Source organism: Sarcophilus harrisii, chromosome 5 (genome assembly GCF_902635505.1).
Source record: "Sarcophilus harrisii chromosome 5, mSarHar1.11, whole genome shotgun sequence".
Lineage (NCBI taxonomy): Eukaryota > Metazoa > Chordata > Mammalia > Dasyuromorphia > Dasyuridae > Sarcophilus > Sarcophilus harrisii.
In genome coordinates, this window is record NC_045430.1 from 251,673,687 (window position 1) to 251,696,724 (window position 23,038).

Below are 23,038 nucleotides of genomic sequence, written 5' to 3' on the forward strand. Positions count from 1 at the left end.
CAAATTCAAATAGAAACAGTTTTTGGTAGACTGCACATAGATTTAGAAAACCACAAATTAACATTGTCTGTATTGCATTGTGCTTTTTTCATTTTGTTAATACATTTCCCAATTAGTTTGACACTTGTTGGTTTAGACAGTACAGAAGCTTCACATTTATATGTTGCATCATTCAAGCAGAGATTTCAGAGTTATCAGTCATAGTGAACATCAGATCATATCACAAAACTGAGGTTAATTGTATTTTAACAGAAGATAACTGGTTACTAATATAAGTCTGATATAATTTCTGAATTAGCTCTCTACGGTCAGACCATTAACTTATTATCACGGATGTCAAAATAAATACTAATTTAAAAGGAAGAATAAAATTAAATGTATCATTAAATTGAGAATTCTCACTTGACCTATTTTTAAATGGTACTGAAGCTGACAAAATAGAAAATAGAATAAATGTGAACACAGATGACTACTATTTCTTTATAAGTTAACTAATTTCAATCCATTGCCATAATAAAATCAAAAGACCTTTGAAATCACCTTAGGCAGGAAAAAAAAAATAGTCCTTCCTGGCAAGTAATGTGATAGCCTGTGGTAAATGAAAAAGATGGATTTTCATTTTATTTTTACAAAATATGATCAAAGATTAGATTATATACAGTATCATCTCAAAATAATGAGAAATGAAAGAGAGAAAAAAAAAATTTGCAAAAAGATCTCCAGTAGTGTCCAACTAATCTAATCATCCAGAAGATATCTGCTTAAGGATGAAACTGAGAGTACAAAGTGTAAAAGAAAAAATCGGTGAAGGTTATTCCTTAAATAATTGTTTTCTCTAAAACGGACAGTAGAGTGACCACACTTAAAACACTGACTCCAGTGTGCCATTTGAAGAATTAGAAAAGGTAACCAAGGAAATACCCTGGGTTAGAACAAGTATGAATAATTTGCAAGTGTTGAAGGATTGAGTTTCAAGATATAGGAAACAGAAACATACCAATAGTGCACTTGGCTGACAACTGAAAGACTCTGGGGAGAACAGGCCAAATGGCCTTTGAAAAATTGGTTCTCCCTGAAACTGACCCGTTTGTCATGGGTTTTTAAATCACAATAACAATAGCAATAATAACTAGAATTTATATAATGCTTTAAGGTTTTCAAAGGACTTTATAAATATCTCCTTTTAAACTCACAACCACCCTAGGAGAAACCTGCAGGAGACTCGCCCAGGATCACACAGCTAGTAAATGGCCAAGATCTAGCTTTGAACTCAGGTCTCCCTGACTCTAAGTTGAGGCCCCTAGCTATAGAAGCTGCCTAGAGTAAGAATGTTGTTCAAATAATTATGTATGACTGAGAATATCCTATTCTTTAAAGCTGTGGTGTCAGATTCAAGTAGAAACCAGATTCCTGCAGGCCACGTATTGACTCTAAAAACCACAAATTAACATTCACTGTGTTTTTATTTATTTTATTAAATACTTCGCAATTCCATTATAATCTATTCCATCTACACTGAAAATTTTGCCTGTTCTAAGTTTGACATCTCTGCTCTAAAGAAGTGAAATTTTAGGATCCCCAAAGAATATGGCTCCTTCATTATATCTACCCTTTAAAATCCCTGACTTTCCTCAAATTGTAGCTCAAGTCCTATCTTCTGCTTCCTGTAGGAAGTATTTCCAGGTTCCATTACCTCTCAAGCAACCTTTCCTCTCAAATGAGTCTGAATTTAACTACTTTTCATTTATTTGTATTAATTTGACATGTGCCCTTCTGCATAAGCTCCTTGTGAGTAAGGGTTATTTCATTGATTGTGTTTGCATACCTAGTGTCTGGCATATAAGAGGCATTTAATAAAATCACATTGATTTGGTGGGCATGAATAGGTTGTAGCATATCACCAACAGAAAATGGCCTGGCAGAAGTGACATAAAATGTCATCAGACAGATACATGGCCAATTTGGGAGGTGGACCAGTCCTACAATGAAAGTGAGCCACAGGGCAGCCTGCTTCTTCCTTTGGTTTCTGTACTAAGTCAGGGTAGCCAAAGCAAGGCCTCTGGGTAGGTTGGGCAGCACTTGTGTGGAAGATTGCTGGGAAGGTGTAAAAGGCTGCCTTGCAGTGTGCTTTTTTGGAGAGAGTATTCACATTAATGGCAAAAATTAAGTTCTCTAATTCCGAGTACCTCTCATGATATGAAGAAGAAAAGTTCTTTGTTAACTGTCTTGCTTTTTAAAATAATTCATCACAGTTCTTTTGAATAAACAATTTCTTTAATACTTTTTAGATATTTTATGTGTGTTTTAGAAATATCTATTGTGAGGGAGAATTCATTTTGTATGAGGTAGAATTCATTTCTATTTGGGATTTGCCAGTTGCCAGGTTTTTCTATATATTTTGTCAAAACATAAGCATTTATCAAGCATGCGCATCTGGCACAAGACAGGCCTGTCCCTTAAGAACCTTGCATCTAATGGGGAAGACATAAGAGGAAGCTGAGGGGCTGATGGGAATATTTCTTGTGGGGTCATGGGGGGCAGAAAATCCAGAAGCCCAGAGAGAAGGGAAGGCCGGCTGACCTGAGGACTTCCTTGAAAGGGAGATTCCCTGGTGGGAGGAACAAGCCCCAAAGGAGAGGCTTCTTCTGGGGAAGCGGGTGGCCAAGGCATGTGGGATAAGTCGGAGCATTTGGGGTAGGAATTTGTTTTTCTGGTTGAGAAATCTCATGCAAAGTTTTTCCTTTATAAAGGCACTCCTCTATATGCTGCTCACTTTCGTCCTGGACAGTACGTGGATGTTACAGCCAAAACGTAAGTCCATCGAGGGGCTCCTCGTCTTCTTTTTTTGCTCCTTCGTGTATCTGGAAGCCACTAGGGAAACTTCACTTAAAATATTATATGAACGTAAAACATGAGAAAGTGAAGGCAGCTGATTCCAGTTAAGACTGAAGCAAATTAAAATAGAGCTAAGAAAAAAACAGCGTTATAAGAGTGTGTGTGTGTGGATGTTTTAAGTAAATAATCTTGTTATTTACAAGATTATTTGTAAATATTTATTGTTATGAAAAACAACCTAAAAACCATATCCATTTTGATGATGAGATCTATGAAAAATCCCCTAGGGACTTCTCTTCTTCAGAGAATTGGGTGAATGTTTTTATTAGTTACCATTAGGCTGAAGGAAGCTTCAACAGAGCTCAACTGGGAGTTGGGAAGAGCAGGGTTCAAGTCCCCTTCTATCACAGCTTGGCCGGAGACCCCTTTGGGGTCCAGGGACCATGGTTAGACACCAGATTTTAAAGAATGTGTTGACCTTCATTGATTGAAGTCATTTCCTCACCTGAGAGTTTCCTATGCAAATGAAACTGCAAAGACACCAGCACAAATTTCTGAACATACCTAACTTGGGGTAGCAACATAAAAATTCTGATTGTGCCTATGCTCCCAGGAGTTTAAGTGTTGGGATGGTGGTGGGGCCAGGGAGGGGAGGGGATGCTCTGCTTGTTCCAGATAGAAGTGTTCTGGGCGGGTAAATCCTTGGACCTGGCCTTTGAAGGGGATCAGAGGTGAAGGGATGGACCATGGTGGGCAAAGCAGACACCATGGTGGGGAGATGTCGTATCATGGTGGGGGGAGATGGCATGTCACAGCAGGTACAGTCCACAGTTGAATTAGAATGTACACTATGGGAGCCAAGCCGTGGGAGACCAGCCGGAAAGAAGGCCGGCGAGTATCCCCTTTGTGCAGAAGGGCACATCTAGGTCAGGTAATGGGGCTGAAGGGAGCCTAGCAGTCTAAGTTTCCCTGTGGACACATATTGATTTACAGAACCAACGGGGTTATTATTCCTTTTTGTTAATACATCAGTGCATTAAAATCAGACAGCACTTGGGAATGTTGTGGGCTGCCAGACATCACAGCCTAATGTAGTCCTTCCTCCTTACTTTACAAAACAGGAGACCCGTAGCCCGTAGGATGCTGGGTTCCTCACCTACCCAGGGCTTAGTGTGGACGCAGGCTGACCCAGGTCTGCTGAGCCAAGAGCCCCTTCCTCCCTGGTACCACTGGCATGGTTTTCTGGAGCCTTTCCCATAATTTCATGTGATAAGCACTGACCTGTTATATTACTCTGGTGGAAACGACATGTGTGGAAGGTCCACTCTGCATTCCTAAAAAAGTGATCAGCAGCTCGTGAGGACAATTCCATTTGCCCTTGATGACAGTTTCCCCTCTGATGGGTCCAGCTCTGGTGGCGGGGGTCAGTGTTTGCTGGGTAACTTCATCCCTGGGCCTCCTCTTCATGTTTCTATTATGATTTCATTTTCTGCCTCTGTGCCCTCCTTTTCTCCTTTTTCTCAGGATGTAATGTGGGTGTTTGGGTTTTTGCTTTTGTGTGTGTTTTGTTAGTTTTTCTAATATCTGGTGAGTCACTTTAGGACTTTAGAGATCAGTGAAGATACTTCCTGGTTTTACAGTTGAGGAAACAGGCCTTAGGTGGTTCCATTACAAGCATAAGCAGACAGGCTGTATTAAGTCTCCTAGAATACAGCATTGGCTAGAACTCTTTTTATGGAAAAAAAAATGGTTGTTTTGTCTTTGGAGTTTGAGGCCACTCTAGACCCATTTGTATGTAGTCAGATGGTCTGAAGGTCACTTTGAAACATTAGGGAGACTCCAGGTGCTTCAGAATAATCAAGCCTCAAGAGTATCTTTGTAATGGAGCTGCTTTTATTGTGCATGTTATGGTCACCATAGCACTGTTCTCTTTTACTTCTAAATGTATTCAGTTGATAATACAAAAAAGTTTTAAAGAAAATAGTATTTCACTCCTTTACTTTTGTTTTCAAGTCGAGTCCTATATAAAAGTGATTATATTAATGCTGATATTTAGGTTAAACTGAACCTGAAAATTGAATTCTTTAGGAATTGGCTAATTTTACCTCCCTTTTCTTTGGATAAAAGAAAAGAAAGAGTTGAAATTAAAGTTTAATTTCCTTATTTCCTCCTTAATACTACTGGTCACGTTCTGATTGAGAAAATTGAGTCTTCCAGTATTTTTAAATATTCCCTATATTTACTGTCTTCAGCTTTCTGATTTAGTTGTTGAGCTAGATATACGTGGAAGTAAGAATTTTCTGGATTTGCTAAAATTTCCATGGTGTCAGTGGGTACATTTTCATTTTCCTGTCTGTGAAGTTAGAGATTCCGTTGTCTAGAGATTGAAGAGGGTTTGAAAACTGAAGGATTGAAAATGGGTTGATCCTCAACAGTAAATGGATTTTTAAATGGAGCAAAGAGCCCTACATTCATAACTGGATGACTTATAGCCCTTTTGCAGATATTCTTGTATGTGGATGGATGTAGTATACAGGGCAAAGGCTGTCAAGCAAGTCATAAAGGCCTGAAGACCTTTAATGACTGTGATTAAAAATAATTTCAAAGACAAACCAAGAGTTTAAAGGTAAAATGTTGCTATCTATAAAAGTTTTTTCCTCATAAATCATTTGAGTGAGCTTTTGGGAGCAGTACATTTGAGGATTAGTGAACTGTAGGCTTTCTTTATTGGAAACATGTTTTATTGTTTGGGAGTTTAATTTTATGAAGTTTTTTTGTTTTTGTTCACGATCAGCATTCTTGGGCTTTGTCAGTGCTGACCAAAAGGCTATTTGCAAAGAGCAGCACATGTTTGGGCTCTTGTGATCAGCTTCTCAGAGTGTCAGCTGGGTGGAATTGAGTCAGTCACTTTGCCTTTGCCAAGAGCCCAGTTTTCCATCCTTAGCCTCTTCCTCAACCATGTTCGGTGGGTGCTTTAAGTCTTGTTAATTCTGCCACCCCTTCCTCAGCCCAGCCCCCTTCCCATGTCCTCTTTCAGGCCTTAGCAGTTCTCATCTTGATTATTCCAGTGGCCTCCGCCTTGCTCTCCCTGTGGAGCGCTCCTTCTGCCCCAGTCAATCTTCCAAGTAGCCTCCAAACATCCTCTTACAGCACAATCTGACTGTCACTCCCCTCCTCAGGAAAGTCCAGAGTCTCCCTCTTACCCTAAATGTGCTCTAAGGTTGGCTCTCATGTAGCCACCTGTCCAACCTTCTTATGCCTTCTTATTGGCTTCCCCATGACACTCCAGCACTATTTCTGCTCCATTGAAAGCTGCTGTCCCCCAAGTTCCTCTCCACCTCGTAGAATCCCCTTTTCTGTCCCTACTTGGCTCATGTCCCAACTTTTGCCCTCTAGAATCCTCTTTCCATAAAAATCCTATACTTTTTCATACATACTCTAAAACAAACATGTAGCTCTTAAAACCCATCTTCCTCCCCAGGAGATGCAAGCTTGAAGTCAAGTTTTGTTTTCTTTCTAGTGGGGTCATTTAATCAAGGATCTCATATGAAAGGAGTCTTCACACAGGCTTATTGACTGAGTGATTGTACTGAAAGAGTAAATGTGCATATGGTTAGTCAATCAGTAAGCATTTAGTAAGCACCTACTTTGTGCCAGCTGCTGAGCACTAAGTAGAATTTTCTAATACTTTACAAATGTTAAAAAGACTTGTAATGACCCTGTATAAACATCCCTTGATGTCCAACTAGCCTAGCTAGTTTTCATTTTTTAGCCTGTTTTTACTTTTTATTATGTAACATCCTGTATTTTTCCCCCTATTATTTTAACTTTTGATCCGAAATTGTCTTAGATGCTTATAAGTTACTTACCAGATTGGTTTGTTAGTTTTTTGTTTTTTCCATGTAAACAAAGTAAAGGTTATTATTTTATTTTGGTCTACAGAAAGAATGGTTAAAAATGCTAAGTTCACATAATACCTGCATCACCCAGAAATAAAGAGTTATACTTTATTCTCTGTTCTCTCAAGTAAAGCCAGTAATTTAGTGAGCCTGATTCTTAAGCCTTTTGTTTAAAGTTACTTATTGAAGAGGTTTGCATTGTAAGAACATTTAGATTGAAAAACAGTCTGTAATTAGGCACAGATAATTAGTATTGTTAGTGTACTACTGTCATCTTAGATCATTTATTCTTAAAGTGAACTAAATTATCTTCTGTAATTTAGAAAAGGAAAGGAGAGAGACACAGAGAGAGACAGAGACTGCATATGTTTTAGCTTGGTCAAGAGAATTGGTCTAGCTAAGCTAAAATTACCTTGAAAAGATCTCTAAAGCTTTCTGCCAAATATTTACAGTAAAAATTTAAGCATTTTTTTTTTAATGGGAGTTCAGTTTTAGGTCTAATGTCATTTTTTCCCCCTAGAAAGTATTTTGGGGGGTTGGATGCAGCCAGCTGCTTAGCAGGGAATTTGACATCCCACTGCTCTAGATCTTCATTATTCTAGTCAGATAGTATAGATTTTATATTATATAACTGTCAGATGCTTATCTTAGCCCTTTGATCAGGAAAAAAAAAGCTCCATTTTGGATTCTGAAGCAAAAAAGGGAATAAAGACTTGTATATACTATTATGTGTGTTACTGAATATGAGAAGGGTGTAAAACGGTCCGCCTCAATTCAAATGTTGGCTGAAGATCCAATAACTGAGCTACTGCTGTTTGTGTAAAACTACAGTCTTTAAAGGCAGCATGGTTCTTGATTTGTCTAAAACAGCATCTATTCATTCACTAAGCTTATCTTAAGTCATCTGCAAACACTAACGTCTTGGTGCCATCTTTGGGATTCTTTCATTTCAGCTTTACACTAAACAAACCATGAGATACTAGCAGATCTTCTAGGGGAATACATGTCCCTTTTTTGTGTGTAGTTTGATAGATAATTGGTTACTTGTCTATGTTAGCCATCAGACACAGTGGCGTGTAGATGAAGAAACAGCCCAAAAACTTGTCCATCAGTATATTTATCTTAGACAACTGTTACAGATAAGACTGAATTGGTCTTAGAATTGACTAGGCATAATTTAGTAGGCTAGATTATATTTGGAAAATTGTGCCATGCTTTTAACCCCATTACTATCTTTCTTCTTTTCATCTCCCCAATATTATAAATTTTCTGTAAGGACTGACCACACCTCATTTTTTTTTTCAGGGCCCTCATGACAGGGATCCCAAAGAACACTGCACAATTACCATCCCCAGGGAGACTATATATTATTACATGTGATGGAATTATATAGTACCTAGAATTATGTGTCATATGCTGAATACTCAAATTGATTTTGAAATTTACATAGGCTATGATTGAAAGAAGCTCAGTATTTAAAAATTAAACCTTTTACAAAGCATATAAATTGGAAATCAGTTATTAGCTTTTTTCAAAAAGATTCTTTACAATTCTTATATAACATTTTCCATTCATGGATTTCAGGTATTTGATTTCAGCAGTTTCTCATACTTTGTTTATGTTCAAAATGAAGAGGTAAAGATATAATTTGTTTCATACTTTCAGCAGTTTTACAGAGTTTTCCCTCTGATAGTCCAACTCATTTCCTTGCTCTCAAAAGCCATTACTTAGTGTAAAGAGAATTCTGTATGAAATGTTTTAAAAGAGGTGACATTTTATTTTGCATTCAAAAGTTGGATCTTGTTACAAATCCACCTAGCGTCATTTAAAAGTCCTGTGACATTTTAGAGCCTCGTTCAAATGTGCTGAAAACTGTTGTTCACTTTCCAGCTCTTCTACAAAATTATATCTGGTTAATTTGAGGATGAACTGGTTTAGCAGAAACTGATACAATTTCATGTATATTTAAAAATTTTAGAGATCATTGCCATTTGAAAAAAATTTCCTCACTTCCATTTTATTTATGAATCTATGATATGTCAATTTCTGAAACTTAAAGAAAATTCACTTTAGCATTTTGGGTATCATTACTGTATGAGCTTAATGTCTTAGGCCATATAATAATGACATGAAATACCATGAGTAGGCACTACACTTGGACAATCAGGACCAGAATTGATCAAGAAAAGGAGATTGTATTATGTTTTACTTTGGGAAATCACAGGATTCTTTTCACCTTTTTAAACCATTATTTTGTGGCTATAATACATAGAATACTTTACTACTAATTTGAAGAATTGAGAATGATTAACACCCAGAGGCTGTGGATGTGAATAAATTATAGCACATATACCAGGATTGTAAAAAGGACAACAGTCTTCAAGGAAACATGCAAGTGATAAGGATTGGTTTGTCTTATGATAAGAGAGAGGAGCAGATTGCTCACATGCTCCACTGTTGTTCTTGTGATGTCTAGGGGAAAAAGGATACAGGCACATTGGGTGCATTCCTTTTTGACGTATTTATAGGAGGAAGTACATAAAAACCATAGAGGGTGGTTTTAATGAATGTATGCAGGAGGAAGACCCAAATCAATGAGATCACAGGTCCTCTGGAATATTTTTGTGCTGTTTACTTTTAAGTACTTTGAGTTATTAAAAGCTGAGATGGTGAGCACATGGAACAATAACCCTCTCAAATATGGCTGAACCAGATTAAATTGTAATTGGGAGAATTTAGCAAAATAAAAATAAAACATAACAGTTGTTTTCTAAGTCAATATGTAGCCCATAGGCAATATTATATATGGCTTAGTGGTCCTCATTCTATTTGAAATTATCACCTCTTATTAAAAGTAATTTATTTATACTTTTCAGCAGGCTTCCTCATACTATTTTGCCTTACAAATCTATGAAAATAAAATTCTCTGTAATCCTTATTCCTTCATTTCTTGTAAGTGTATAACTTATATGATCATGAAAAAAAATTCTTAGGAAATATCACTTTGTTCAGTTTTCATCAGCATAAAACCCATAACAATCTTAATATTTTTGTGCATATCCTTCAGATTACATATTTGGCGACACCATTACATAGCTTCGTGTATGTATATATATATATATATATATATATATATATTATATATACACACACACTAATTATATATATACACACACACACACACATATATGTACATTAAGAAAATGCATAGAGGAAAAAATGAATAACTTGTAATTCCAAAAGCTACTTTATTTAAAATTTAACTGAAAATTTTACATTACTTAAAAATTTTAGTTAAAATATTTAGAAAAATGCCATGTTTCAGAAATTCAACTACTTCTTTTTGTATTACTGTGGTTGATAGTGCTTTAGTTCAATTTTACAATCTAAAATATGAGTTAATGTGAGTCTATTCTATGTAAAAGAATGGTATTACACTTTTTACATTATAGTAATATGATCTTAAATAGTAAGATTTTTTTTTTTTCTACTTTGAATGACAATCCAGGAAAGGACAAAATTCAAGATAAGGATAAGGGTGTGTGAACTATCGAATACATGTATCTGTCCTGGTTTAAATTGTTGGGTTATTGGAAGTTTAAGAACTACTTGGCTGAGGCAGTGAAAGATAATGACTTTTCCTAAAATTCTTGGGTGTCATCAGGTAAATGAGAGAATTATAAACATGTTCATAATTTAAACTAAACTGTCATTCTTTTGTTTGGTTCCAGAATTGGCAAAGGTTTTCAAGGAGTCATGAAAAGATGGGGTTTTAAAGGACAACCTGCCACTCATGGTCAGACTAAAACCCACAGAAGACCTGGAGCAATAGCAACTGGGGTAAGTACTGACAGGCATGTTGTTTTTTTCTCTCTATACCCACTTTTTATAATGATCATTCTTTAACTCCTGGCTAGAAGGTGACTCAGAGCTATTTCCCTGTCAGAGTAGATTGTGATCCTGAGTTGCCATGATCTCAGGCATTCAGATCATGGCAACTCAGGATCACAATCTACTCTGACAGGGAAATAGCTCTGAGTCACCTTCTAGCCTGTCTGGTGGGAAGAGAACCCCAGGATTGGAGGGTTGGTCAGTGAATGGCCAACATTGGATTTTTGACACATTTCCTTCTCCATAAAACTTGCCCAACCTTACATTCTACTTACATTCTACTTACATTCTACTGCTGTAAAACCTCAGGAATTTGAATTTTTAAGTTGATTTTATTGAAATGGAAGTTCTTTGGGTTACATTTTGTTTGTGGGATCTAGCCATGAAACACATTGCTGCATCCTCATTGAATTCATGGTCACTTACAAAATCATACTAAGGAAAAATAAAATTGATGTATTTTTATAGAAATTTAGATTTCTATTTAAAGCTCAGAGGGACTTTAGAGGTTACTTAGTGCAATTCTTTCACCTTAGATAAGGGTTCAGGGAGGTCAGGGACATATCCTCTGGCACACAGATTAGTAAGTGCTAGAGCCAGGAATGGAGTTCCAGCATGGCTTAGAGTTTGATAAGTTATTGCATGAGCAACCCTTCTAGTTAGATGATCAGTACATGTGTTTTAGAAAATACTACTACATACAGGCAGTTAGCCAGCCCCTAGAGTGGAAAGACAATGGTGATTTGAGAAAAAACAAGATGCTTTCAGGTAATTCCACGATCCTTGCTGCTGCTCAAATCTATCTTTCTAAAACCAGTGGTGGTGTATGACAGCGAGTACCGGGATCTCACAGTCTCTGAAGAGTTATGATTGCCAGGACCAGAGGGAAGGAAGGAATGGAGGGAGGGAGGGATTTATTAAGTGCTTGCTCTGCACCAGGCACTGTGTCTTGATGAGTATTAGTATAAGCCTCCTAAGTAAAGGCATTGAAAGGGGGATAAGTAGTTTTAGGTCATAACCCAAGGTTAGCTATGATTGATGTGCAAGAACCAAAAAAAACATCACCAGTAACATGGATGGTAGAAAAAGAAAATGAATTGGTTACATAGAGTGTGGGAGCTCAAGCATTGGTGAGTAGGAAATAGGAAAACAACCAAATGAAGCCTTCCTTGAGCATGTTAGTTGATCTTTGGAAGAGAGATCCAAAGGTGTATATAGATTAGATGAAAAAAGCATGGAAGATTGGGATTGACCCAACTGAAGGCCACACCTCCACTGATGCCATTAGGAATACATTGAAGATTTCAGAAGGAAGAAAGGATTTACTTATATGCTTGATGGATCTGATCCAAGAATGGCCTGGATTTCCAGAGTGTGTTGGAGGTTCATGATCATCTCTGTTCTGTCAGTATCTCCATTTATTCCGTTCTGTGTAAAAGTGTGAGATAAAGAAGAAAGTGGTTTGGCTTCCTGGAGTATCAGGAGCTTTAACCTTTCCCTCTCCCTCCTTTCATCTCTGTGTACTAGCTAAGATGGACTACTTCACAATCAAGAGATTGCACATGACCTGTGGATGAGGACCTGCAAGGGTCACTGTGTGTCAGAGCTAGAAGGGTTCTTGGAGGTCATGGGGTCTTCCCCCACCCCGCCTCATTTTGTAACGGAGAGAACTGATGCTCAGACAGATCTGCTTATCGGCAGAACTGGAACTCAAGCACAGGGCCTCTGACTCCAGACTTGAGGTGATGAAAGAAGAAATGGAGAAATAAAGAAGGGAACAAAAGAGGGAAAGTTTGGCAAGAGTACTTTGAGAAAAAAAGGAGAAAAGATCTGGCCATCGCCTTTAAAGTAGCCTTCTGCAAGTGCTCCCTGCCCTCAGCCAGTCATTCTTGCCCTGTGAGGTTATATGCTCCTTAAAGGAGGAATGGAAACTTGAATGTTGGCCTTTATTTATACTGACGGCTCCCCTTTTCCCTGCACACGTTTATACTTCCCCTTATAGCCAAGATCTCACTTTTTCCTTGGATGCCACAATCTGGAATTGAGTCAATGGAATATTGTTGGAAATCTGTATTATTTGAGTATCATCCCAAATTTAGGTTCCAGCATATGATGAGGAGTTAGAGCAGTAAATCTTTTCTTTGCTTTTCCATATATTATCTTTACTGCTTAAATCAGTCCTAGAGTGCCAGCTTCCTTTTTATCTTCTGTAATAATTCGGATCATACTGATCCAAAAAGAATATTGACAATGTACAGAAACTAATAAGTCTGGGAAAAGAAGAAAATCTTTAATCTATAACTAAAAAATTAATTCCTAGCACTACTCTGTTATGGAAACAAAGAATTGTAGACATTCTTCAGTTCTGGAGGAAACCATTGTAAATGAGTACTTCTTTTCTCAGTTGCAAAGCCAGTAGCCCCAGGAGAGGGTTGGGGGATAATATTCCAACATGTCTAAGATGCGAGTCAGGATTTGTGGAGAATCTAGAACCCATACAATCCAAAGGATCTTTTCCTCCTGTACCTTACAATAACAACAGATTCTCTCGCCATAGCCTCCTCTGGGGCACAAGGGTGATAGAAACTGCTGTTCTGCTGCCATTGAGAAAACAAGGGACACCGAGTCAATGACTGTAACTTCCCCAAATTTAAGGGCAAAAATCTCTAGTGAGGCCTTTGGAGTAATGGAAATTTGGATGTCTGGAGGTTTAGTGTTCACCTCCATTGCTAGGGACAGGAGGGAGCTAGCTTCCAAATTCATTGGAATTTGAGAAAGAAAAGAGAAGAGATCTGGCCCTGTGAGGTTATATGCTTCTTAAAGGAGGAATGGAAACATGAATGTTGGCCTTTATTTATACTGACAGCTCCCCTTTTCCCTGCACACATTTATACTTCCCCTTATAGCTAAGATCTCACTTTTTCCTCTGCCCCTGTAGAACAGCAATGTATCTATTCCTTATGTTCTTGCAAAGTTGACTTGAACCGTTATGACATGCCCGTGATCACAGAGCCAGAATGTGTCAGGGACAGAATTTGGAAGCTAGCTCCCTTCTGTCCCAGCTCTGGCTCTGGGAGACTTTGTTACTGGAGTTAAGTGTTATTAAGTGCTAAATATGTGTACTATCATGTTATCTTGGAGTCTCCCTGAAGAAATTTCATGTCTTGAGAATTCACATGCTGCAGGAGAACTCCTGTGTGAGATGGCCTCCACTTCTGTTATAGCCGTCCATCGTTAGAATCAAATAGGCCTTAACTGGAGTAAACAGTTTGATTTTTGTGGACCAGACAAGCAAACTCATTATCCTAAGAAATAATTCTATCCTTTAAGCACCCCTAATTCCAAGGAAAAAGTGACATCAAAAGAATGGGTGAGAAGATGGAGCCATTCACAAAGCAGGGACTCATTTAGCTCTTGGTGCCTTAGCATACAGGAGAGAGAGAGTTGTTCTTATTTCTTCTGTTAGTGACTGTAATCATTTTAGACAGTATATCTTGAATCTATATGTAACTTACTAAGGATATTTCCACAAAATAAGCTAGAAAGGGACTGTTTAGTACCTTTTGGTTAATGGATTTTAAAATTTAATTAATGCCTTTAAAAACAAGAAAATACCAGATTCAACTTACTTTTCCTTTTTTTATTACAGGACATTGCCAGAGTTTGGCCTGGAAAGAAAATGCCTGGTAAAATGGGTAATATATATCGCACAGAATTTGGCTTAAAGGTAAGTTTTGTGTGTTAAAAAACACTTTCTGGGAACATTTGCACTAAGCAGAAAGATATTAACATTTACCCCTCTGTGGTTTCTTCCAGTAATTTTTCTCTTTAGAAGTATACCAAATACTGCTTTTTTTTTTTTTTTTTTTTTTTTTATGAAAGAGAGCTTATAAGTCTTGAGAATCTAGCATCTTCAAAAGGGTTAGCTTTAGAATTACACATGTTTGGCTCAGCTTTGTAGTTGTATATAGTTGGCATATTTTATAGGTATAGACTTAAAGATATTAGAAATAATAATTCACTAACACAACCATCCTAAAATGTATAGTTGGATCTCTTGGCGAAATTTATGGATTTTCTTGGAATAAATCATCAGTATATCTATAGAAATGTCCCTCCATCCCTCAGTAGAACTTAGTATATTCATGTAACGTGTTAAAAAGTCAAAAGCTCATTGGCATTCTATTAAGAGTTGAAGCTTTTTCAGTTATGCAAAGAATATCTTTAATGTTTCTTCTAACAAGTTTATAAACAAAATTTAATTTAAAAATTTTCAATATCTTTCAAACTAAGCTCATTTTTCACAAATGATGATGCCAGATATTAATCTCATAATTAAATTTCAAAAGAAAATCTCAAATGAGTTTCAAAGTCCATTGATTGTTAAGCACTATTTTTGTGATTTGGGGCATTGTACAGGTTCTCTGAATCAAACATTCCTCCCTCGTGTGTCAAGTAGATTTAAGTAGATCTCTTAATTCCCCATCCCCAAATCCTTTACTCTTAGACAGTTGGTTATAGCACTAGAAATTGTTGGCTTGCAGAACTCTAATTATGTTACATTAGTTTTCATGCATTGTCTACTCTTCTCATGAATCTAGATGGGATGAAATTATTTTTCTCTCTAAATTAAGAATAATGAACTATCTCTTCTAAGAGAGAGAGAAGAATGAACCCCCAGCCTCCCTGGTTTCATAAAGAGAGTCAAAATGAAATGAGGTTTTTTTTTTTTTTTTGTCATCAAAAGCTACCAGGAAAATTTAGTCTCAGCCTCAACTTAAAACAGGATTTCCAAGCCAAACAAAGCACAGATACCATTTCTAATACCTTCTTGAATAACTTCAAAGAAGTTTGATTAGATATTAGCTTTGTAATTGTTGACAGTGCCAGGTCCAATAGCAAAATCCAAAGGATTGTATATAGTATGCATAAGATATTATATTGCTATACTTTACTGCAGTTTATATTGTAATAGTGTTTTGCCTGTTTGATTCTTAGGTGGATCAATACTAGGGCATTGTATAGGTGATCATTTTCCTTGTACTCCTCCAACACCAATGAGAGCAATAGGACTTTTGAAATTCCCTTGTGCTCTTGTTTGATTGTAGAAAGTAGATTTCAAAATTATTCAATTGAAATTTTAATTTTCATTTTATGCCCTAGGTATGGAGGATAAACACAAAACACAATATAATCTATGTGAAAGGTTCTGTGCCTGGACATAAGAATTGCTTAGTAAAAGTAAGTATTATTTTTTCACTGCTTGGGATTAAACTTATGATCCACAGTTTAATATCTCGAGTGAGAATGGAAAAATCGTCGCTTCCTCAATTGTAATTGGTTTACAAGGTGCATGAAAGCAGCCAGAAGTTGGCTGTTGTAGCAGCCCCTGATGGAAGACCTCACATTCATAGCGCTAACTCTGAAGTGGTTTGGGAGCAATCTGAAAACCGCGATTCTTATCTCATCCTTCCCCTTTTTCTACCCCTCTGGCACTAAGGAGAAGGGGAATGAAGATGCACGGGACCAAGAGTTGTTTTTTTTTTCCTCTTATTTCATGGGTTTCCATGACCCCATTCCCCAGAAAACAATTGGGGAATGTGCCTCCCTTAGCTTGGTGTAGGTCCTCAGAAAAGAGAAATAAGGTGGGGCATGATGGCCTGTACCTGTAATCACCACTCTTGAGCTTGGGAGTCTTACCTGTGGTGGGACTAGAACCAGTTATGTCTCTGGTAAGCCCAGGTCTTGGGGGGGCTACAAGGGAGAAGGGGACAAACAGGGGAACCTAGAGCAGAGAAGGCAGAAGGGAAGCGGGCCAAAGGTACCTAGAGAGGGGCTGACCTGGGCAGGGAGAAAGCCCACCTCCCATCAGCAGCTGGGAAAGAGAGAAGAAAGGAGAGCTTCAGGGAGTTGAGCTTAGGAGAAGAAAGAGCTACATAAAATGTGAAGAGAGAAGTGAAGGTTCTCAGCTGAGGAGGAGGAAGGGGCGGGTGTCTGTGTGCACCAGGAAGCAGACGCTTGTGGGTCACTGGGAGATCTGGGGTGGGGAATCTCCTTTGGGGTGACTTAATGGGAGTGGAGAAATGTGTGGATTCAGTTCTGTCCACAGGGATGATTTCCAGCTAAGCCAGAGCTAGTCACTTTCCTGCAGTCCTCATAGACCCTTCAAAATTAGAATGTCCAGAAGAGAATCATCTTGCCCCCAAATCTCTTTTCCAAACTTGCCTGTTTCTGCTGAAGATGGTCAACCTTCTAATCTCTCACATTCATATTTTCAACTCTCCATTCTATCCTGCAGCTCCAGTCCCTTATTATTTCTGCCTGCACAACATCTTTCTAAGTCCTTCACAATCAGGCCACCACCTGATTATCCTCACTGTTTCTCACACACGATAGTTCTTCTGTCTTCTGGCTTTCCCCTCCCACCAGAACTCATGTCTCTGCCCCGCCAGCCCTGGGCACCGAGAGATTAGCCGACACCTTGACCATGCCAGTTTCTAGGCTGCTTCCAGGCCTTGTCAAAACATCAATCCTCAGGACTACTATTGGTGCCCCTGCGTTTTGTCTTCCCCTCTTAGAAAACTGTATTTGATACTCTAAAAGTGACTTAGTTATAGCATAGGTTAATGTGAGTATAGCTAACTTGACTGTTGAGTATTTTTACCTGTTTTCTAATATACAGTTAAAATCTATAATGGGGGTAGGGGAGTGGGACAGGGCAGATGAGTTTCAGTCAGATCGAGCCCACTCCACTACTACTGGAAACATTAGGACTTTTTATCAACCTGGTTGACAATTGTGACTCCTTGGGAACTATGCAGCTGTTGTTTGATAGCACCATTCCATTTTTAAACCTTTGACTTTTTCAACTATATTAAGTTTAAGACTAGGACTTTTAGACTACTATTTTGATAATCTCATGAACAATTTTAAATTAAAAAGATTAAAATAGATCTATTTTTTATGGGTATGGCAGCTGTGTATTTCAACTAACTTATTCATTTTCTTATTGCCAAAATGGCTCATTTTTCTGCGTGTATAATTATATATAATTTTTTAAAATTCTCTCTGAATGGGGACTGTAGAATTAAAATCAGAGATTTTTTTCCCCCCAAAAGCAGTGCCAGCATTTTAGAACATACCAACATTTTTACTACAACTAAACATTCTATGAATTACCAAGTAACATCAGAATATCACAGCATAATAAAAAACCACCACCAGTGCTAAGGTGTTAAGACTCCGTGGTTCTTTATGAAGAGAAAGGACAGTACACTAGCAATTTTCAGTACCTGCAATGGGGACTGAGTGTGGATCACAGCATAGAATCTTTATCTTTATTTTCCATCATGGTTGTTGTCATGTAAGAAAAATCAGATCAAAAAGGAGAAGAAGAACAAGCCACTTATGGAATATATGTGTAGAAGAATTGCACATATTTAATCTATATTGACTTTCTTTTTGTCAAGGGGAGAGGAAGGAAGAAAAATTTGGAACATGAGGTTTTACAAGGGTGAATGTTAAAAACAATTTTTGTATGTATTTGGAAAAAGAAATATTATTAAGAAATTTTTTTAAAGAGAGACTGAAGCAGAGTGATTTGCACAGACCTGTAGCTAAGAAGCATCTTGCTGGATTTGAACTATTATTTAGTCCTATAAATGGTAATAAATGTGTACCACCACTAGAGAATGACCTGTACATAGATTCAAACTACACTAGGAAACATATAGCTGTATATAGATAAATAAAGATACGTAAAACATTCATATGCTGATCACCTCTCAAATCAATTGCATTTTATGTTATGTTAAGATTCTTAGATGAGATATAGTTTGATTTCTCAGCTTCACACAAGAGCCTGCTTTCAAAATATAGAGATTAAAATTTTAGGGGATTTTAAGTCAGTTTTGATATGAACTCCTTCCTTTATAAAACTTTTACATATAATAGGCATTTAATATTTGCTTACTTTTATTTTTTTTGAGTGCTGACTGGCACTGACTTGGAGTCAGGAAGACCCGAGTTCAAATCTGGCCTCAGACACTAATTTTGTGACCCTAGCCAAAAAAAAAAAAAAAAATTAATAATAAAATCACTTTTTGCCTCAGTTTCCTCATCTATAAAATGAGCTGGGCAAGAAAAGATAAAGCTTGATAAGAAAACCCCAAGTGGGTCATAAAGTCTGACACTACTGAAAACGTCTAAACAACTACAGATTTTTGAGCAAGTGAATTTTGTATCTAATGTGCTACTACAAGTGGTTCTTTTGAATTTAAAACTCATATTAATTGGAGAGATCAGTGACATCTGAGATGGCTATGATTGAACAAAGGGCTGATGATCAGAGCTGTGAAGTTAGCAGATGGTGAAGGAAGAAGGCGGCCATGGACAAAAGTTGTGGTCTCTCAAATGACATTGGGGATCATTTTGTTTCATTCTTAGAACAATCAGCACTTAAAGGAATTTAGTCACACTGGTGATAAGTAATGAATTTCTTCTTTTCCAGGTCCGGGATTCTCACCTGCCTCCCTATAAAGTCTTTGCCAAAAATCTGCCATTCCCTACTTATTTTGCTGATAGTGATAATGCAGAGGAGCTACCGGAGGATCTATATGCTGATGATGTTTGTCAGCCCGACGAACCCTCCATCGTCTATACTTAACACCCCCTGTGCACGTCCAGCTCACCTTCTGTGAACATTACAGAGTTGGAAGAACAGCCAGTGACCACTTTCCTCTCTCACAGTCTTACAGTAGCCCATCGCGTCTTCAGGTCAAGGGAATAGTCATTCCCTCAATCCAACGTGGACTTTTAAATCACGGTATTAAATAGAATCAATCAATGCTTAAATTTTAAGCTGGATAGCAATTTGCTTATTAAAAAAATTTTTATGATAATGTTGGACATCATTCTCTTCTAATCAAGTAGATCCAGTTATATTGGTACTTTTTTCCCAGAACTGAATGCCATTTAGTCAGTTTTTCTCCTTTACTTTGAGAGATGAATGTGTTAAGAAATGAAGTGAGGACCAAACCTAGTGGGTTTCTGCTTACTTATGTAAAGAAGCTTCCTAAAATGTCCATGTCCAGTCTTGTGTAGTTTGCCCCTTCCTTCTCCTTCTGCCATCATCCTACACACTGATGACCTGGGTCCCTGGTCAGGTTTCTGGCATGAAGGAAAAGAATCATCTTTAATCTGAGAGACTCCAGCACTCATTTTGAGGCAGGGAGAACAGTTTTGTCTAGAAAACACACACTCTCCCCTCCTACAGAAATTCCATTTATTCATTTCACATCAATTGATAGAACACCTTTGTTTGGAATAGATCCTAGCTTAAATCAGACAAGATTCCTCTCTTCACCGACATTGAAAAACAGAAATCCATCTCTGGAATTTGACATTTTATATGGCAAATGCCTTTTAGAGATACAGAACCTAGTGTCACATGAGATCTGAGGAGGAATTAATACCTGGCATTTACTCATTTCTCCCCCATTGCCCATCAAGCTCCTGGTATTAGCAATTACTCTCATATGGTAAGTGACATGTGAGTTAAGCTTCACAGGATGGGTAGGTAAGGCAGAGATGAAAAAAGGCATTATAGTTCTAAAGATTAGTAAGCAAGGGGACAAACCTCGAGATACATTCTGGTGACAGAAAATATGGCCTGGTTTTATTAAAATATTACCCACATGAGAATAATACAAGTGCAGATTGAAAATGTGCATTATAGTAGACCTTGAATGGTACACAGAGACTTTGAATAGGGACAAGAGGAGCCCTGAAGATTCTATTATTTTGGTCGAGGAGAGCTTATTAGCTAGGTGACTCTGGGCAGTTTGCCCAAATCTTCCAGTCAGTAAAATGAGCTGGAGAAGGAAATGGCAAACCACTCTCATATCTTTGCCAAAAAAAAACCCAAAGATGATCACAAAAAATCAGACTTAGCTGAAAAAAACAAAACAAAACAACAAAAAGCTGGTAAATGCATAATTTTAGTTAATTAAATGATAGTCTCTTTATGAACAATGAAATAAAATCTCAAATATCTAGTATCTAAGCTATTCCACTTTTCCATTCTTATACATAATTTTCTTAAGATGAATTTATCCCAGTTTTAAGTGGGATGGTACCCCCATATGCCATCCTTGCAGAAAGGTTTTCAGTTGGACTACCTGAATAGTTTTAATAAAAGGACTTTGTTCCTAAAAACAAAAATAATGATCGTTAGAAGGTTGTAGGTCTCTTGTCCTTCCTTGTGTTCCTTGAGAGTTAAGATACTGATTTCTCTTATAGATTCAAAGTGTGTTGCCTACCTCTGCTCCTAAAATTAACTGCAGATCATAGGAATTTAATGACCTAAGAAGCCTCAGGGAATGTGCTGAGACAGAACATCAAGAAAGCTTGGTCATAGGAGAAATGGAATCTCTAATGCCTAAAGTACCTTCTTGGTGTAGAAGAAGGGATCCCAGCAGTTTGGGGGCTTGGGGAGGGTTTCTAATGCAATTCCCACCCCCTCATCCTAGTTAGCACATTAGGTTATGTTACACATGTTCTTCTCCACCATTTCAAATTGTGAAAGAACTGTACTCATACTTTATTTTCATATCAGTAAGATTTTGATGCCAAATGCCAGTGGTGGGAATTTACCACCATTATAAAGAATAAATTACACTTTTTATGGAAATCAGTCTTGCTCCTAAACTGATCAAGATTCAGTGTTCAAAAGACCGCTGGATCACATTGCCATCCAACTGAAGGACTAGATATTGTCTCCAATCCTCATAACCCCTCAGATCTCTCCAAAAGAAATTATGTGCCAAAGATAAATCAATTTCGTCAATCTCCATGGTCACTAAGAACCCTAGGAATTAATGCCTAGCGTCTATTTATAGTGTCTCCTCTCCCTTGCCCGTCAAACAACTGGCACCAAGTAGGTACTCGTCACCCAACTCTAGTCTTGCAGTAGAACATGACTACACTGCAATGTCCCATCCCCTTTTTCCAGTACCAGGGAGATCCAAACTCCAAAAGGCAGGAATTTTGCTGAGACTGCAATAGCTCATGTGAAATTCTATGTTTTCTAGGATTTAATGGAGTTCAGCCAGAGTGCAGAAACAGAAGGAATGGGGCTTGTAATAGAATTAACTCTATATCTTGATCCAGGCCTCTTCATACCTACAAAAATCCAGCCTCCAAAAGGCAGAAATTTCCCCAAACTGAAAAAAAATCCATAAATTAAACAATAACAAATCCAAGGCTATAAACGCTTAAGACACATAGTGGTTAAATTGAATAATTCCATGAGGAACAAATTCTGCAAAGGACCAAGACCTTCAATTATAAAGTAAAAGAAATTCAGATAAGACTATCATTCGCCACTAGAAAAAGCAAAAGGGAATGGATAAAATATTCCTAAAAACAATGGTATTCAAGATGTAGCTTAATGTGACCTATCTTTAAAATTTGAGCTTAACTATAAATGAAAAAAAAATAGTTGTTTAATAATAAAGAAGCATCTTTTAGAAAAAACAGATCTTAACGAGATTATTTGCTTCAGAGGAAATATAAGTAAATGTATACAGCAACAAAGGACCACGATAACAGAATAACATCAGAAACACCATCAGAGACTTCTTTCTAAATGTTCATCAGGAGACAAAGGAGAAAGCAAAAAAAAGGGGAGGGAAAAAAAGAAACTCGCTTCAGTTGTGGAAGAGGATAGTACTGATGAATGTTCCTATGGGAGAGAAATCTTCTAGTAAGGGAAATAAGTATTTTACAAGAAATCTGAAAGAATCTAGTTTTAGAGAGACCACAACTCCTGCCTCAAGAGAAGGGGAAGCAGAACTGAAGGCAACAAAAGAGAAGGGAGGGCATGGATCCAAGAAAGAGATTTTGATTTGAAGGGAAAATTACAAAAGGTCAGTAGTCTGTAATGAGTTGCATCATCAAGGACCTAGGAAGAATTTCTTACAAAAATTGACCATGTATTAGGGCACAGAGATATTGCAAGTAAGTGGAAAAAGAAAAAATAATAAATATGTCCTTTACAGACCATAATGCAATTAACATTGAAATCCTAACTATTAGGTCAAAGAACAAATCATAGAAGAGGAGAAAGTAAGCTGACCTTGCCCAGCCCTCACTGAAATTTAGTTCACTTGCATGTCATGGCATCACCTCCCTAATGTCATGGTCCTCTTCCAGAATGAAGGGCAAACAACAACTACCCAAAGTATCCAAAGATCAGATAGAAATCAATCCAGTCTCAGAAAAAGAAATACAATTACCTATAAAATGACTCCCAGATGGGGATTAAAAAAAATAATAATGTAGTCCTGATGAATTCACAAGAAAATTCTATCAAACTTTTTAAACAGTATTTTATTTTTCTTCCCCTTTCCCCC

The 23,038-nt window shown here is 37.5% G+C and overlaps 1 protein-coding gene across 2 annotated transcripts in view; it reads left to right on the top strand.

Annotated features, from left to right (window-relative positions):
• Nucleotides 1-19,525, top strand: part of MRPL3 (mitochondrial ribosomal protein L3) — a 36,564-nt gene extending 17,039 nt beyond the window's left edge. The window contains exons 6-10 of one of the 2 annotated variants that reach the window (XM_031940157.1): nt 2,751-2,811; nt 10,466-10,574; nt 14,275-14,352; nt 15,789-15,866; nt 19,135-19,504. In XM_031940157.1, the coding sequence (XP_031796017.1) occupies nt 2,751-2,811; nt 10,466-10,574; nt 14,275-14,352; nt 15,789-15,866; nt 19,135-19,290 (482 nt within the window). In that variant the 3' untranslated portion in view covers nt 19,291-19,504. Of the gene's footprint in view, nt 1-2,750; nt 2,812-10,465; nt 10,575-14,274; nt 14,353-15,788; nt 15,867-19,134 lie in introns of both variants that reach the window. The other variant, XM_031940156.1, reaches the window with a different exon arrangement.
• The last annotated feature ends 3,513 nt before the right edge of the window (nt 19,526-23,038 follow it).